This window comes from Clarias gariepinus, chromosome 7 (assembly GCF_024256425.1).
Source record: "Clarias gariepinus isolate MV-2021 ecotype Netherlands chromosome 7, CGAR_prim_01v2, whole genome shotgun sequence".
In the NCBI taxonomy this organism is placed as follows: domain Eukaryota; kingdom Metazoa; phylum Chordata; class Actinopteri; order Siluriformes; family Clariidae; genus Clarias; species Clarias gariepinus.
In genome coordinates, this window is record NC_071106.1 from 11,991,331 (window position 1) to 12,010,000 (window position 18,670).

Below are 18,670 nucleotides of genomic sequence, written 5' to 3' on the forward strand. Positions count from 1 at the left end.
TAATCCCACAACTAAAATCCGGCCAAAACCCCCTCAAACAGTCATTTAGGAATTAGTTTTAGCAGATGGGATTGATCGTTTACGATTCAGACTAGGGGAAAGAAACTCCAGATGTATTACAGTTACTCTGTACCCGAGTTTGAATCCTGAGTCACTTCTTTGGTTCCCTTAATCCATAAAAACAAATCACAAACCATAAGGTGAGCTCCCTCTGCTGGTTCTACCGTGTGGGATTAACCTGTGCTTTCATCAGCGTATGTGTCTAAGGGCTGGTATTAGCCTGCGCTTTCATCACTGTGTGGGTTTGTGTGTAGAGTACCATCTGAAGGAACACTAGAGGCTAGAGAAGATGTCTAGATTAGAGAATAAAATGAGAAGACCTCTTGGAAACGGTTGTAAAACAGAGGGATGCTTTCAATTGTACCCTGGTACAAATAGAATGATTTTTTTTGTTGTATTCTAAATACAATCCATATTAGACATGCATTAGACATCCTCCAAAAAGGAAAATCTGAATCGCACCCAGACACCAATGCTTAAATTCACATAATCACACGTTACAAAAGACCAAATCTCTAACGAGGAAGCGACGTTCTAGTAAAATTTAACGAGCCTCAATTAGCATTCTGTCTCTCTCTCTGTCCTTCTACTGCAACAATGAGTCTCCAGGGAGAAGTCGAGCACGGCAGCAGGCATGGAGGCTGGGAGAGAGAGAGAACGATAGAGAGAGAGAGAAAGAGAGAGAGAGAGAGAGAAAGAGAGAGAGAGAGATTCTGCTTCCTTAGATGAAGGAGCTATGGATTAAACTTAATCCAAAAGGAGGTCAACTGGAGGCGGTAACTCTGTATTACAAGTGTATATTCCATCTTGTGGGAAGAAGCAGCCTTAGAAACCATTGAGAGAGAGAGAGAACAGAAATGAGGAACGTGTGATAGATTGAAATAGAGGACGAGACTCCTTAATAGGTGGTTAAATATACTGAAGAATGAACACATGAACTGTTCTGAGTCGGTGATGGAGTTAGTTCAGAATTATCATGTGAGCTGTGCAAACTTCTTTTTTTTTTTATTAATCCGATTTGACTTAGAAATGTTTCCACATTTTTCCAAACTAAGAACTGATAGTGGTCATGAGACAGAAAAGAGAACATGATTTTTTGACATCTCACTATGTGTATGCCTACATGAAACGTACTGTACGTCCCCTTTATGGACACCAAAGTGAAGTGAAATGAAGTACATTAATAATTACACACTGATTACTTGTATACTAGGCCACATAAATCCTTATTTTGTACTTGCTTAAAACTAATCGGGGACAAGAACTATATCTACTCTGCATAAATAAAATCCTAAGTCATAATTTCCTAATGATTTACAGTATAAGTGTCTAAGTAGACATGAATATTTCGTACCCTTTCTTATGACTAAAATGAAAGCACTAATTTACTAAGCAGTTCACTTCTAGGATTTTATTGGAACTTTTTTCTTTTTCAACAGACCCGGCCTGGGACAGCATACTGATGATGCAAGAAGCCTTTTCAGTGACATGGCAGATGCCCAACCCAAGGCCTGCGCATTTACCCTTCACCAAGTGCTTTAAACTGAACTCTTTTTTTTAACCTTTAAATGTTGGATTCTGTGAGCTTTCTGAATTTGTTTCCAAATCCGGTGCTTCATGTATCTTGCTCACACACAAATGCTAATTTACAGCTTATCCTGCTTCGGGTCACAGGGGCCTGGAGCCTTTCTCAGGGAACTCAAGACAAGCTTCACTATGGATGGGGTGCCAACAGGCAACTTGGACATGCTTATCAGCCTACATTACATTGTGGAATTTCGAAAAATGCAAACAACCATTATGTAGCCTTCCAGCTGCACAAAATGCGAAGAACCGTTATGTAGTTTGAGTATAATTTGAATTACGTCACAATGACAAGTCTTAAATTATAAAAGAAAACTGTCAGTATACCACGCAATACATTAACAACCCTGCATGTAATCTAGTTTATTGCCTTCCTGTCCTGAACATGATCAGACTATAAGCCACCAGTCTACCGGAACAAATGATCAACATGATTTTGTCAGCACCACGATGAGGGATCTCTTGCCAACATGATGTTTTTCTCATTGTTCATAATGCATGTGGCTCATTATGTAATTTGGAAAATGTGTGCAGAGGGCGGTTCATGCTAAAAACAGATATGTGTCACAAAGTGAAATAGGAGCAGATTTGCTCGCAATGTGAACAGAGAGGAAAAGCAGGCGGAGGCGGCATTCTGTTTCTCCCTAATAAAGCATGACATGTCTGCGTTACATGGTTTCACTGCACAAACAAAACATGTCACTGTAACAAAACATGCCAATGCGAACATAGTCCGGCAAACCCAAACGCTGTTATGTTGAATGCAATGCGTTTTGAGTTCAAACGGTTCTGTATCGTAGACCACGACTAACCAATATAATTTCCAGCTTCCATTCTACATATGCATGTGTACTGCCATTTCCTCTTTAACCAGTACAGCTGTCAAACAAGCAGTCCATCATTATATCCTGGGGGCAAACGCCATTTACTATAGACTAAACCAGAATACAACAGGATGCAGCTGAGACTAATCCATCCTCCATAAAAAAATAAGGGACCAGACAAAGACAAGGTAAAAAATGTAAAAAAGGATGACAAACAAAGGTGATGTGATGGAAGAGAGAAGGATTTAGTAATCAGGAAAAGAGAGAGAGAGAATAGCCCGTGCTCATTTGATTAAATCTCTTTGTCTGCTGATAGCGGTAATGATGTCTTCTCGTTTGTTTCTTCACCCCCATAGCTCATCTCTCAGACTCGGAGGAAAGCCTGGAATTACTGCGGCATTTCAAAGGAGCCAATCATCCAGACGCAGCGTGAGAGCCGCGCGGCACACACTACAGATGCAAGTCTTTCACTGTGACCCCAACGGCACACTTCTGCATTGAGCTTAGGATTCATTTAATTCTCGTTTCAGCATTTAGCATAAGAAGAAGCCCCGCATAGTGAGGTTAAAAAAAAAAAAAACACCTCCCAAATCGCTGAGCTATAACAAGCAATGATGGCCATAACAGTGATATTAAAAGCATCCATTGCTACCTGCAGAGAGGAGAGAGCATTACCTCTGTGTGGGACAGATTCATGTGACGCTACCTATCAGGTAGGAGGAATTCATCTCAGAGGGAGAGAAAGAGGAGACAGAAATGGCATGTTAAAATGGGAATTATGAGGATGTTATGCATAGCTCCGATACTCTGGAGAAGTTATTGGAAATCCACCTTTGTTGAGAATTTAATCCATCAGACTGGAAAACGTTGAGGGACATTTGTATTCAGAGATTCGGAGTATCATAGCAGTAGGTTAGGATTAGCATTAGTAATAGAATAGGCATAACATAATAGCTGTGTTATTATATGAACCCATTAAACTTCTCAAGGGGTCCAGAATAGCTCTATGGTCTGCATGTCCTTTTATTTGCATCACTTCATTACTAAAGAATTAATAGTTATTTACTAAACAATATCCTTAGGAATTAACGTTAATGTATAGAAGTAGTAAATGTGCTAGTATTAGTGGTTGTAGTTACATGATGTAAGTACTGTTTTCTTTCTTGTACTAGTGCTACTACAATTACTGCATTATCTATGCATCATTTATCATTTTTATTACTGCAGTTACTAGGTAATTCAAGGCAATAATGGTTTATATGCTTAAAAACTAATAAAATTCATAATAACTGAATTATTACTATTTTATTACTAGAAACTGATAAAAATGTTTATTAAATTATTAAAGTTTATTTAATAATTGTTTATTATTGTAATAACGAGATAGTAGTGGTTGTTACAATTGTAGTTATATAATACATACATATATAATTTGTGTATTTTATAAATATTCTGAGAGTGAGTATATAATTACTGTTTATATACTACTACTACGACTACTAGTAATGGTGGTTAGTAATATTAGTAATAGTAAAAGTAAATAGTAAAAAAATAGTAGTATTAGTAGTACAGTAATAATGATAATATTTGTGCAAATACTAGTAGCGGTATTACTTGTAATATTAGTTCTAGTAACAGTGACAATACTAGTTATGTTATTATTATAAGTAGTAGTGGTAATAATAATAACAACGTTAATACTAATAAAAGTGGAAGTGACAGAAAAAATAATAGCACTGGCATTAATAGTAATAATAAGTACTATTAATAGTGATACTGACTATAGTAGTAGTATGAATATTATTAGTAGTAGTGGTAATAGTAGTAATGTTAGTACTAGTAAAGGTGACAGTGACTATACTATTAATAGTAGTGATAACCGTAACACTAATAATGTTGATACAAAAATAGTGACCGTGACAATATTCTTAATATTTAATATTACTAGTAAAAGTGACATAAATAATGACATCATTAAAAGTAGTGTATATCAGTAGTAAGGGTGATAGTAATTCCGATATCAGTAATGATATGGAAGGTAAGAGTAGATATCATAGCAATGATTGGAGGAATGATATGATAGGAATGAGAAAAACGATTGATTTTGGTAGGAAAGAGAAGGGGAAAACTCTGCATAGCTAGTATTTTCAGCATGCGCATTACAAACTGCGACACATGCTTATTCTGCGTGGTGTATCCTTCACAGCCTAGTTAAGAAGCCATGCAAACAGCATTTGCCAAATTAGTTCAAGCAGCGGGGCAGCCGTGGTGTTGCTGAGTTTTCAATACATGAATACACTAAATCTGCCACTAATCTAATTTGCTATTACAGAAGTACACACACACACAAACACACACACACACACAAACACACACACATGTGAACTCATGATAAACTGTACTCACATGCCCTGACCAAGTCATGCTGTGAGCGCGCATTAAGGCAAGTACTATCCTACAGAGAGAGATTAGAGAAAAGCAGATTGCGACATGCTTCTGTCATAAATACACAATGGCATCTACTGTATATATATATATTGGTTGCATGATCTATTCCAGCACCCGATCATAAAGGAAATGGTTAGATCTGGCTCTGGATCTAAAACAGCTTCAGTTATTAAGTCTGTGTTTGTCTGTATTGCTGCTGCTGCACGATATTACATCACTGTTATTAACCACTAAGCTTTGTGAACCAGGCTGCCAGAGACGTCCTGCCTCAGGCCAGAGAGAGAGAGAGAGAGAGAGACATAAAGGAAGAGGAGGAGAACGTAGAAGGGGATGAGTACTGGTAACGTGCATGAGGAAATCCTCTGATCAATAATTCATACCGCTGTAATTACATACATCTGCCTCCGAGGAAAAAAAAAAAAAAGGAAAGAGAGGAGAGGCAGTGCTGTTACACATTACTGTCAAATATTCCAGCTATCCTTTTATTGTCGCAATGTGTGGGAGAAGGAACTCAATAACAACAACAACCAAGAACAGCAAAAAGAGTGCGATACTAATACTTCTTCTGTTCTATTGCGCAAAAAAGAAGCTGAAATCTCCATACGACTGCGATTAAAGGAATGCTACAATAAATGTATATTGCTTTTAATTTCTTTTTAATGAGAAAGAAACAGAACAACGCATTTACTTATAATCCACTTATAATGGAAGTCTAGGCGCAGTTCTAGGAGAAGTAAATGAATAAATATTTAAACATATAAAATGAATGTACCTTGTACAATGCTTACATGAATTCATAAACTTAATGTATATTAGTCATATTAGGAAAATGCATACTTTTTAAAATGGTACTACTTTGTCATAGAAAAAAAAATAGAAAACAAAGTAATAGTTAAAACTAAATAAAAGCAGGTTTTGTAAGTAAGATTCATTCACGATGTACTATGATTTTGCAAATTTTAAAAACTTTTTTTAAACAGAATTCAGTATCTGCCCCTAGACTTCCATTTTAAATAACATCATTAGTAAAAATGATTTTTTTTGTTCTTTTTCTCAGGACATATAGGAAAAATTCTACAACAAATTCCTGCCAATGGGAATCTGACCTGCAATCATACATAAAGGGAAAAAAAAAATAAATGCCAGCATATCCCTGTAATGACAGATACCAAGGGCGTTCAAGTCAAACTGGGACTGCCTGATCTTGGGAAATCGACTGATAGCTTGTCGGCAACTTGTGGAAGAGACACATCTGTCTGTGGGAACCGGATACACATCATTTACAAGCACCACTTCAAGATTAAAGGAACTCAGCTGGGAGTTATTGCCACATCCCCCCTATAGTCCTGACCTCGCTCCAAGCCATTTCCACATCTTTGGGACATTAAAGGAGTTCCTGGGAGGCCAGCATTTCAGATGTGAAGCAGGCAATCCGATCATGGATCCGGCATACTACGAAAACGTTCTACCTCGATGGTATCCGAGCACTAGTGAAATGCTGAGATGAGCGCATTAGTCCAGGTTTGACTTGATTGGTCTTCATAGTTTAAAATAACTTGCAGGTGTTCGGATAACGTCCTCGGGAAAGAAATTCTGGCTTGTTGGAAAAGTGATGAATCGCCGATGATGTGTGTATGAATTGAGACAAATAATTCGCATAACTTAGCAGGTAGCAGCCTGTCCTGACTTTGTTGACTGACTTAGACCTCGGGGTCATATCATACGGACAACACTTAACTCTGTCAAGTGACAGTGAACTTTAACACATCAGGCTTAAGCATAAGTAGAGAGACAGAAAGAGAGAGAGAGAAAGAAAAAAACATAAACGTTAATCCTTATAGCCATTTATAATCATAAATCTTTATAATGAGAATTCTCTTGGCTGTTTATCCTGGAGTACTGCTGTCATTATCATCGCCACGCATGCTATATTTAGCAACACAGACTCTTTTATCCCCTTATGAACACGGTCGCTCTGGAAAAAAAAAAGACACCGAATCTACTTTTCCTTCTCACATCTAGTATGTAGTATACTTCACCTGGCAATGTGCACATCTTGTACCTTTAATCAACTTTCAGAAAAACTCCTCAAGCTCTAATCGTCTGCTTTAAAGAATTATTTTATCATTTCAAGTGCCCTTGAAGGTTCCACGGCAAAGTACACTCTCGATCCTATCATTTCGGAGCGTGTGCTTAAGCGCACACAACCTGTATACTGTAAGCACAAAGGCATGCACAGTCCAGTCTGACTGTGTCCTCTAGCTCTCTCTCCGTTTCCCTCTCTTTCTCCTTGTCTCTTTTCTTCTTACCCGTTCTTCGCTGTTCCTCCGGAGAGTCGCCACAGGCAGTTTGAAGAGCAGCCTGCGGCTCCTGCTGGGCGTCACGGCCGCCTGGACCACCATGCTCCCTGGCTGACTGAAAGAGCCACGAGCTGAGTGTGTCTGCTGTCCCGGAGCAGACAGACGCGCTCGGTCTGTCCTTCTCCCCGTCTCCACGGCTCCCTTCTTTTCCAGACTGATGCTCTCGATCCTCTCCTCTATACCACTGTATAAATTCCGTCTTGCACGCGGCGTCCCCTCTAATCTTTTATTCTTTTATCTCTCATGTAAGCCTGCAACGTGTTTGCCTCTCTGACTCACTCAGCCCATTCTCTGACAGCACCACTGCTTTCTTTATGAGGTATGTGTGTCTTTCTTTTCTGAGTAAGAGCATGAAAGCAGGAGGGAGGGAGGGAGGCTCTTCACTCTCTTTCTTTCTCTCTCTCTCTCTCACTCCCTCTTTCTCTGTGAGTAGTGCCTGGGTAGAGAGCACTAAATACGTCAGCTCCTCTGGTTAGGCTCAATCCAGGTCACTGGATTAATATGAGCGTGCATGCCCAGAGCAAGTCATGTGACCTGGCACGAGGCTTTTTGTGCATACACATGTACGACATAACACCTTTGTTTGAAGAAATTATGAGTATGTACAGAAATGGAGGTGTTTGTGTATGTGTGTGAAAGGAAATGAGAATATGTGTGTGTGTGTGTGTGTGTGATGAACAATGACCGAACTCGCTCTCAAACTGAATATTTGACGTTTTACCATCTGGTGCTCAGATTAGCCGTAAATCACATGGCTGCTTTTACCAAGCTGTCCACACACACATATATGTACACACACACACACACACACACACACACAAAGAGAAAATACCTCTAAGCTGCCAACAGGATTACACTAGGGATAACTGTATGTGTGTGTGTGTGTGTGTGTGTGCACGTGCATGTGCGTGTGTACTTGTATGTGCGGTGAGCTAATGAAAAGGTGACCTGAGAACAAAAACAACTGAGAACAAAACAAAAAAAGCACAAAAAATGTACTCATAGTACACACCCCCTCATTATTTATGAATGTGATTGAACTGAAGTGATGATTAATCAGATTACATAAAGATTACAAAAGAGCTGCATTATTTAATGCTGCATTATTATTTAAGATTACAGACTTAAGCTGGTTTTACGCCGAAGGTTTTACTGCCATACAGTAATGTTGTCACAGACATACTACAAAAATACACATTGCTAAAGAATTCATTGTGTTGACACTGAAGGGCCCTTGTGACATTCCGACCCACAAATTCAAAAAGCTTTGCAGTGTCAAAATATTTATTATTATTATTATTATTATTATTATTATTATTATTATTATTATTTTAAATGCTATTAAATATCTAAGACACGTTCCCAAAAAAGAAAATTTGCTCTAAAATTAGAGCATTAAGGCAATGCCAAAACATGCACGTCTTAGCCAACATTCTGTCTGGTTTGTAGCTTTCATGTGAAAGATTATACTTGACTGTAGTCATAAGAAGAAAGGAGTGCCAATACTTTGCAGGATTTCCAGTTTTTCATAAAACAGCAACATGTTGATACACACAAATGTTGGGTAAAACTAGATGTATACCATTTACTAGCTGGAGTCCATAGTGCTGTATTCTAAACACACCATTAAATCGTGATATTCTGTAGCACACCAACTAGTCGAACCCGACCCGTTTATTAAAGAACTCCTACTCCTTTTCCCTGCCTTTCTGTCTTTCTTTCAATTTTTGTATGGGCCGGGGCAGAAAAATACAGCGCGATTAGATTTCCCCCTATTGTGACCTCATATAAGAAGCTCCGCCCCCACGTGGCTTAAAAGCAGCTCATATACTGTACATAGACACTGAAATGGCACGTTTGGAGGAGGAGTGAAACAAAGCGAGTTTGAGGTAGAAAAATAATACATTATATGAGGATGATTTCAGCTGGATTATTAACACACACTAAGAGTTTGAGACCTGTGTTCATTGTTAAAGAAATAATCAAATATAGCAACTTTAATTAAAGCTGCTATTAGGTGGCCATTAAACAGTCATTAAAAAAATCTAGATTTTTGGATGAAAATACAACAAGTTGACCAAAGGAATTGATAGATACACCCATTAAAATATTCTCACACACAAAGAAAGCAGGTTTTTCCACGATACTCTGCCATACAGTAAAGCCTACACTTACATCTAAAAAAATATTAATTAGAGCAGAAAGAAAAAATATTCTAAAAAACTGGGTGCAGAAAGTATGTTTTATGTGCACGTAAATATTTAAATCATTTTGGTGGACCTACGGATTTTGTGAACTTTCCTACAGAACCTATGTTTTACATTTACATTTTGAGGTTCCTGCCACATCGAGTCAAATTTATAGTCAAAGAGTCCAAAAATCTGGCGGAGTATCCATCTTTTAACAAAAATAAATCTAAGCAAAAGAATTGTATCATAGTATATATTGCGGTAACGACTTTACCATCTGAATAATCCACTATGTGTGGTTTGTAAATCTCGTAAATAAACTATTCAAACATAAATCTGTTGTGCAGTACTGTGCTTACGTCTGGTGCCAATCCCCATTTCTTCATATTAAATTACATTAAATTATGTAGATTTAATTAAAGAAATGGGAATAAATGTTTTACTGCGACAGGCTGCAAGGTGCCTAAAGACACAATTTAAAAATGAGGTGTTCATGTAACAACCTCAGCAGCAAGCTTGTTACCCCTCTCGTCTGTTCCCACCACGCAGCCATCAGCATCACCAGTGTACTAATCACCAGGGATGGCAATCACCAGTATTATATCATCAGACTACCTAGGAGACAATTTGATTAATATTGTGGTTCTGTAAGTGTCACGATTTTACCTTAAAAAAAAAACACAAAGTCGAGTCATAACTACAAAGTTTTATACCTGCCCAAAACTTTTAGTGTAGTTTTCTCACTTAAAAACCAAGTGCCATGTTTAAACCATATACAAATACAAAATATTAACCGTTAAATAAAACTTATATTAAACTAAAATCTAAATTTTTATTGATCAGCATGTATCTGCTATCATTAATATTTTTAAAATAAGCATAGCAAATAATTCACGCCTACACCGGATGCCGATGTACAGTAGGAATAGTTTAGAATGCACCACCTGTAGGATTCTGAAGAAATGGTGATGTTTCACCTCCTCAAATGTTGTGAGCACGTGGATTCATGTGCAAAGCTTGTAACGCCCGTGTTTTTGAGACTGGTGTAATCATGTGTAAAGAGTAAAGTTTTAAAAGGAAACAGCCAATAGGAGGCTTTTTAAGGCACACAACTTTTAATAATGTGAACTATAAAAATGTATTTCTGTTGCACCACTTAGGAACGCATTCAGTATGGAACAGGTCATGTCCAAGGCTGATCGGTCACGGCTGATCAAGCTGAAAAACAGGCAATTCCAGTCACTGGCTGATCGACCGGTGCATCTCTATTATAAATATAATAAATCGTTTAAAAAACGATTTTGGAGTCAATGTGGCGATGCGCGAATCGGCACACAAAAGAATCATGATTCATAACTGAATCGATTTTTTCCCTCCATCTCTACTAATGACTGGCCTGATCATCTGCCATCATCTGCACCTGTTTCTCACTGAGTCATGCTTTCAGTTAGATTGTTTAGGCTTGAACGATGCATAGGTCACTGTGTGGCTTAACAACCAAAGAGCATTCCTCTGAAACTGGTCAGGTACAGGGACCGGACTGAACATAAGCGGCAAAAACATCCATCAGGAAGCCTGGAGAATTATTCCTCATGACTCCATCCAAAATGACAAGAAATGAGGTGTGGCTCAAGACATTTGCACAGTCAAACCCTGGCTATTTAACCATATATATATATATATATATATATATATATATATATATATATATATATATATATATATATATATATATAACCATAGAAAACCTTATATACATATATATAACCATAGAAAAAATGAAGGAAATATTGGAAGGAAATAAAATAATGGAGATATTATTGAACCAAAACCAGTTAGTGGATCAGATCAGGTGTCCTTTACAGTTCTATTTAATATTTCTAATAACATCAGGATCCAATCATATTAAAAGCTCCATAATATCTTAAACGTCTACAACAGCATGGATAAGGAAGATAAAAGTCTATCTGGGGAGACCGGGACATCTGACACACACTACAATGAAATCCCCTACCACCACCACTGCCACCACCTCCACCACCAACACATTGACTTCATCTTGGGTTACTCATCAGAACATGTGCGTGTTAGAGAGAGGGAAGTAGCTGGCTGTCATCTCTTGTCCGTCATCTTATGAACGGCCTGAAATAATCAGAAAGGAATGAACGAAAGTGATAAGCCTTGCCTCCTCCGGTATCCACTAATAATTTATTTAGTTGCTATGGCTGAATGTGGAATATTAAAGTCGTGCTATTTATATCCCTGACACATGGTGCTGCGAGTCATTCTGGATTTCGTAGACGACTGCTCAGAAAAGCGGTTTCCCGATTCCCTTTTCTGGGTCAACCTGAGAGACAGCGACTGGTACACTCATTCGGACGAGGATGTGGTGCCTTCTACTGTTATTTTTTAACATGAGGTTTCCTAACATAACCAGAGTGTCTGGGAGCTGAAACAGACACACACACACACACACACACACACATTTCAGCTAATAGACTAGGGCACATGGTTCTCAAAACTCCTGTGTACTGCAGTAAATTAACCTGTCACACGCTTGCGGTTTGGTTAAATGAACTTATGTTTTCCTACCAACACAATAGCCCCAAGAGTCGCTCGATGCTCACAACACAAAAAGGCGAGGGATGGAGGGGAGGGAGAGGTCGATCGGGAGAGAGACGGGTACCGTAGGCAGTAGTGTGGACTAATTGTGGCAGTACAATGGCTGTAGCTGAACTGCTTTAATAGAGAACGGGAGAATAGAGACCCAGAGACCTCGCCTATTCACGCTGCATTCATAGCCCATGGCCATGTGTGTACGTGTGTGTGTGTGTGTGTGTGTGTGTGTGCGCATATATGGGGTGTGTTTGTGTATCTGCTTAGACCTTAAACTTTATGTTCGATGCTCAGCCACTGCCTGAGTTTAATAAAAAAGAAAACAAGCCAATGTATTGCAATAGAGTCAGTGTATGAAAAAAGGCACAATCTAATATCTAGCGCCTGTATTTATGCCTCTTCTGATCAGCCACACACATTCGAAACACATTAGTAATGTTGGGTGGGGTAGAAATTTATGCTATGATAAACAGAGGAGGGGGACAGCGAGAGACAGCATCTGGAGCAACTGTGAAGAATTTGCTGGCTGCAAGATTGTACATTTGTGAACAACTGAGAAATCCAAGTGTGGGTAGATCAGGTGTTAAACACCCGTGATTGTGTCATAATGTGTCATTTTCTTTTTTTAAAGGGGAACTATTACAGAAAAATGTTCGTTTTAGTGTGTATGTGCTTAACATTTCTAGTGCAGGCAACAATAACTTAAAAAAAAAAAAAAAAAAACATAAGGAAAAAAATCCTTCCCTTTGCTCTTTTTCCATTCTTAGGTGTTACCAAGTCAAATGTGACCTCATATAAGATAACAACCTTCCCAAGCTTGTTGCCTGGCTCTGTTCTGTGCCCTGAAGGGTGTGACTCAGGGGGAGCTCATTTACATAAACACTGAAACGGCGTGTTTGGGAGGGGAGTCAAACAGGGGGAGTGTGAGGTATGAAAAAAAAGCATACTCCGAGGAATATTTCATACACACACACACACACACACACACATGCACACGCACATGCTTTGGGGAACTCTGAGACCTGTGATAACTTGTTACAGAAATAGAAAAATATGGGACCTTAACCATTTTTAAATGGGCTGAGCACTCGTCAGCTGCTAGAGCACTAAATCAAAAGTCTTTGAAGAAATGGAACAAAAACAAGTATTTAGAAATATTAAATATATATATATATATAAATATATAAAAAGAAAAATACAGTATCAAAGTCAGTATTTACATTTGTAAATTTCAGCTATAAAAAACCTTGACGCTAGCGTGAGTATTGACTCTACAAGGGATGTTCAAGTCAAACAGGGATGAAATTTGTCATTAATAAAGGCACGGAAATATATTCCGTTTTTGTAAGCAATGGTAAGTAAAGTACATTTCAGACACAGGGCGTGTCATCCTATAATAATTTGCCTATGAGATGTGATTGGTCTTATCCATTAAGCCCAAGTTGTGACATCACAACCCGAGCTAATATTTAGCTGATACTATTCCATTTTTAATAATTTGTTCATCGTAAAAACAATGACAAAATACAGGGATCTTAGGATTCCGCCTTATACGTTGCTGATAAATGTTTTTAAAGAAGGTGGAGATATTTTTAGAGCGAAATATGACAAGTTTAAACATGGAAACTCCGATGAATAGCACCACAATGAGAGAGAGAGAGAACAGGGAGTTCCCTTTTGACCAAATATAAAACTTCTACAAAAGGACTTATATAATAATCAAAGCACACTGCTATTTGGGTCTACACTGAATACATGGTGTATTATACCGAACATAACAGCATGCACTCACACCCACTCACACGCAGAGAGAGAGAGAGAGAGAGAGAGAGAGAGATGTGCTCACACTCATTCAGATTTCCAGTAACCAGACTTTGGGAAGCTGCTGTTCTTGCTTAATAACAGAACTGAATACTTGCATTATGAGGTTGACCTACAAAAGAACACCTTTAGTTTATCTCATAAAAGCATGCACACAGACATAGGCACAGGCACACACACAAGTACACACACACCCTTTCCTCCATCACCACAGTAACAATGGTTGGCTTTTCAAATACATGCGCTCACAATAGATAGCGCTTTGAATACAGCAGGGACGCCATGATGCTGCCAAGTGCTGAACACGGACACACAAAGACACACAGGCACACTGTTTCTGTGTGTGTGTGTGTGTGTAATGGATGGGTAATAAAATAGAGTCATGGTCAGAGCTGGCCTTTAGTCCTCGCTGCTGCTCCCATGGCGACAAGTGACAAACTGCAGACGATGCCCTGTGCCACCCAGAACGCACTTACACACACGCATGCACTCACACACACACACACACACACACACACACACACGCACACACACACACACACACACACACATATATATCATTAAAGTCCATTTGGCTAAACTGTTTAGACTAACTTTCTAACTAAAGCTACTCTGAACGATTTAAACATGTGAAAGCTTTGCATTTGTAGGAACATTCCTAACTTAGGAATTATTCCTAGCGTAATATTAGCAAACAATTTTATTCTTTGGAAAAACAATTATTTTTGTGTTGTCTGTCATTTTAAGCTAGGATGTTATTAGATGGTGGAATCATCTAAAGCTTAGTGGTTAGCACTGTCGCCTTGCACCTACATGGTCACGGTTTGATTCCCGCCTCGGAATCTGTGTGCATGGAGTTTGCATGTTCTCCCCGTGCTTGATGGGTTTCCTCCTGGTGCCTCGGTTTCCTCCCAGAGCCCAAAGACATGCATATCTGCCCATATTGTGTGAATGCATGTGTGAATGTTGAGCAGAGGTCGCAATCACTATTGACCTCCACTGTTTCTAGTTGAGCTACAGAGGTTCCTAGATACAGTAGATGGATGAATGGATATTACTAAATAGCTAGAGCTAGCACGGCTGATGATTTTTTTATGTTAATTAATTCGTAATATATCTGCATATTAGTGTAACATTAGTAAATCCATATTAAATGCTTCCATATAGTAAAGGGATAACATTCTTAATATTATTATAGTCAGAAAGCAACAAATCCAACGAATTGGTTACTTTCACTTACAGCTATGATGTATTTTAGTTTTTGAAATAGCGGCAATTAAGTGTCAATTGAAAGTATTTTTCTACCCTCATACAGTCAGATGCCTTTCTCCAGCTTACTAGGAAAAAAGTGTGTGTGTGTATGTATGTTTTAACATATATATTCTAAGATATATAATAGGGACATTAGTTTTTTGCGATATCCTGTAAAAAAAGTGGGATTGAGAAAATGAGTGAACATGCTGGAAGCATAAGTGCAGTTTTGGTTACGGTGCAATTAGCCCATTGGTGCCAATGAGTTGCTCGAACCAATCCTACGGCACATGTGGTACAAGTTTCTTCACTTCCCCATGCACAACTTTAGTACCTAATGGCTATTTGTTATTTTATCCTTCATTGTTTGACTCATATTATTATCTGGTAGGCCTACAAGGACTGAATTGAGAATGTGAACCTTCCCAAAAATGAACGCCAAAAAACTCCATCAGGAAGCCTGTAAAACTATTAAGACTACGTACATTAATATACAATAAAATCTGGTTCTTTGGAAGCAAAATATGAAGAACTGAGTGGTGGCTCAAGACTTTTGCAGAATACTGTATAAGGAATAAAAAAATCTGAGATTGTCTGTTGCTATTACAGCTAGCTTGCTCTGCTAATCTGCAACAAGCTTGAAGCCTAGCATGTAGCATGTTAGATGACAGGTGCACTGTTTACCTTCTAATTAAGTCATTAGTTCATAAGTCGTTAAAAAAAAAAGGAAAAAGAAAAGTTCATGCGTGAATACATGCATGAAGCACGGCCAGATCACAGTATTGGTGCTGATTTTATAATTTGTATGCTATATATATATAATACAGAAAATGTGTGCGGCCAAAGAAGCTACGTCTGAAGTTTAAGCAACATGGAAGTGACCAATCATGCTCCCCGCGAAAATTTCAGAGAGATGATTTTATATGTGCCCCAAAAGTGACAATTTTTTGGTGTTATACAGACTCGATAAATCAAAGAATTCTGTGCAAAATTAAGGCCCCTCCCCCCCCCCCCCCCCAAAAAAAAACTATGCAGTGTTAACACTTTAACAATTTAGCATTTTAGAATAATACACTTTTTCAGGTTTATGTCTTTTCTTGTGAAACCTACTGTAATTTGGCCATGTTTCATCTGAATGACAATTAAAACATTAAAAGATTTCAATTAAAAAACGTAATGTACATTACATACAGTACATAAAAGGGCATGACATTTGTGTGTTTAGCAAATGTGTTTTTTTGATAAAAATATATTTACAAAGTAAATGTACAAGTATTATAAAAAATGATGTTATATCTTAAAATTCTCTTTTTCCTTTAGGTGAGGCACTTTTTTCAGCAGCAGTACCATGTTTTGGCGGAGCAGGACTCAGCAGAAGGTAATCTAAATGATGGAGCAGCTGCTTCTGTGCTTCATTAGCCTCAAGGTACAATTACAGAACCACAAGAAACATCTAACTCTTCAATTCAGGACAAGCCTCTCTTCTGGGGAGATTTCTCCTCTTCACCTCACACAGAGAGACCAAGGAACATATAATCAACCTAAACATAGCCTGACCGCTCCTGCTTGGTTTCAGAGATAAGTTCCAGAAATATAGAGACGTTTCAGGTGGAAAAAACGACTCATTTCCTAAAATATCATGAAAAGCGTTTGGGTTAAGGACTAAGAGGAGTGAGTGATGAAGCCTGAGCCTTGAACTGATGGAAAGTACGATAAAGCTCCTCTTGCTCAAACAAGAACAAACCATCTTTTGCAAACTCTCACTTCTTATGAAATCCGCACATTAACAATCAAGGCTGGTCATTAAGGCTGGATTTAAATCAGGGAAAATATCATCAGTTTATGGAGATTATGGTAATCATACAGCACAAACCCCCATGGTGATAATGCAGCTATCTACCGCAGCTATATCATTTACTTTTTTTTTTTTTTATATAGGCAGACATGTCTCTGTCTCTCTCTCTCTCTCTTTCTCTCCCATGCACACACAAATCCACCGTTACTTTATAACTAACCTATTACTTCTTAATAAAATGTATGATAAACTACGCTCAAATATAATACATGGGGTGTTCAAGGCAACCCGGGACATTTGATTGTTTAGAATACCAGAACACAATTATAAGGGGTAAAAACTCCTCTAGATAAACCCACTGCTACACTAATGCACTTATCCTGGCGTTTCACTAGTGCTTGGATACCATCAAGGTAGAACGTTTTCTCAGCCGAGATCAGACTGCTTGCTTCACGTCTGAAACCCTGGCCTCCCATGAACTCCTTTAATGAAATGGCTTTGCGCGAGGTCAGTTCCCCGCTAAATTCATGCTATGTGCAAGTGGTGTTTGTGCATGATTGTATAGACCTCGCGTATAGACCTTGTGTGTATAGACCGAGAGATGAGTCTCTTCCACAAGTTGGTGATGAGTTACCTGTCAATTTTCATTTTAAAGTTTAAATGTAGACTAGAAATGCTTGAGTTTTGCTGGTTCCCCGAGCAGCATTACTTCAAATTTATAGTATTTCATAGTCATTATACATCAGAGTGAAAATTGGAGGTGAAATACATTTGAAATCTTTCTAAAAACAGCCTTAAGGGAACGGAGTTAGGTGTAAACTGACATTAAAGTGTTAAAACTTATCATTAGTCAAATTCAGCATCCTGTTGATCCTGACTAACACTGATTACTTATTCATTCATTTTAAGGACTGATCTTTGTACAGCTCAGTTTGCCATAATAACCAAAGAATATACAGTCGATAAAACATTCTTCTTCTTCTTTTTTCCTCTTATTATTATAGTGATCATCATAATCATCATAATCAGAAGCAGATGTGAGTGACACACACCTGGATAAGATACTGTATGTACTGGATGGAGAGTGATGCAGGTGAGACAGTAATGCATTATGAACTGTCCAATTAAAAAATTTACAAAAAAAAAAAATTACAGCTACGTTCAAAAGACTTACAAACACATCCATCAACATGTGCTCCAGCGTAGCCTCCAAATCGTCCAGTCGAGCCGCCAAAGTCATGATGTCACAGGCAGTCTGATCCCAAAACTACAGCCACGTCATGCGCTGTGCACTAAAATCAGCCCTTTGCTAAACCTAATTACAGCTTCTCCATCAACCTCAGCCTTCTGAATTCTGGTTCCCTAAAGTTCTGGTAGAACGTTCCTATACCGCAGCCAGGACGCAGACTGTGCTCAGTCTCAGTGTGCATCATACGAGGACATGCCAACGTCGTCCAGTTGAAAAAGTCTCAGTGACGTGGTCTGGGTGGAAATGTCTCAGAGCTGCATCCGCATGTTCAGATGATCAGAAGCTTTCAGAAAGAGTCCCTTTGTCCCTGTCTTAGTACTCGGGTTCGAATTTAAATGCCTGTGTGATAACCCTTTTTGTTCTGTACACTAAAATGCAATTTTCTCCCTAAAACAAACCTACAGTATAAACACACACACACGAGTTTCTTACAATGTTCAGAACAGAATTATTAATATCATAAATCTAAAGCA

General features: G+C 38.4%; 1 protein-coding gene across 3 annotated transcripts in view; it reads right to left on the minus strand.

Annotated features, from left to right (window-relative positions):
* Nucleotides 1–18,165, minus strand: part of frmd4a (FERM domain containing 4A) — a 102,224-nt gene extending 84,059 nt beyond the window's left edge. For 2 of the 3 annotated variants that reach the window (XM_053500228.1, XM_053500227.1), the window contains exon 1: nucleotides 7,226–7,619. In XM_053500228.1, the coding sequence (XP_053356203.1) occupies nucleotides 7,226–7,318 (93 nt within the window). In that variant the 5' untranslated portion in view covers nucleotides 7,319–7,619. Of the gene's footprint in view, nucleotides 1–7,225; nucleotides 7,620–18,122 lie in introns of those variants that run through there. The other variant, XM_053500231.1, reaches the window with a different exon arrangement.
* Between the last annotated feature and the right edge of the window lie 505 nt (nucleotides 18,166–18,670).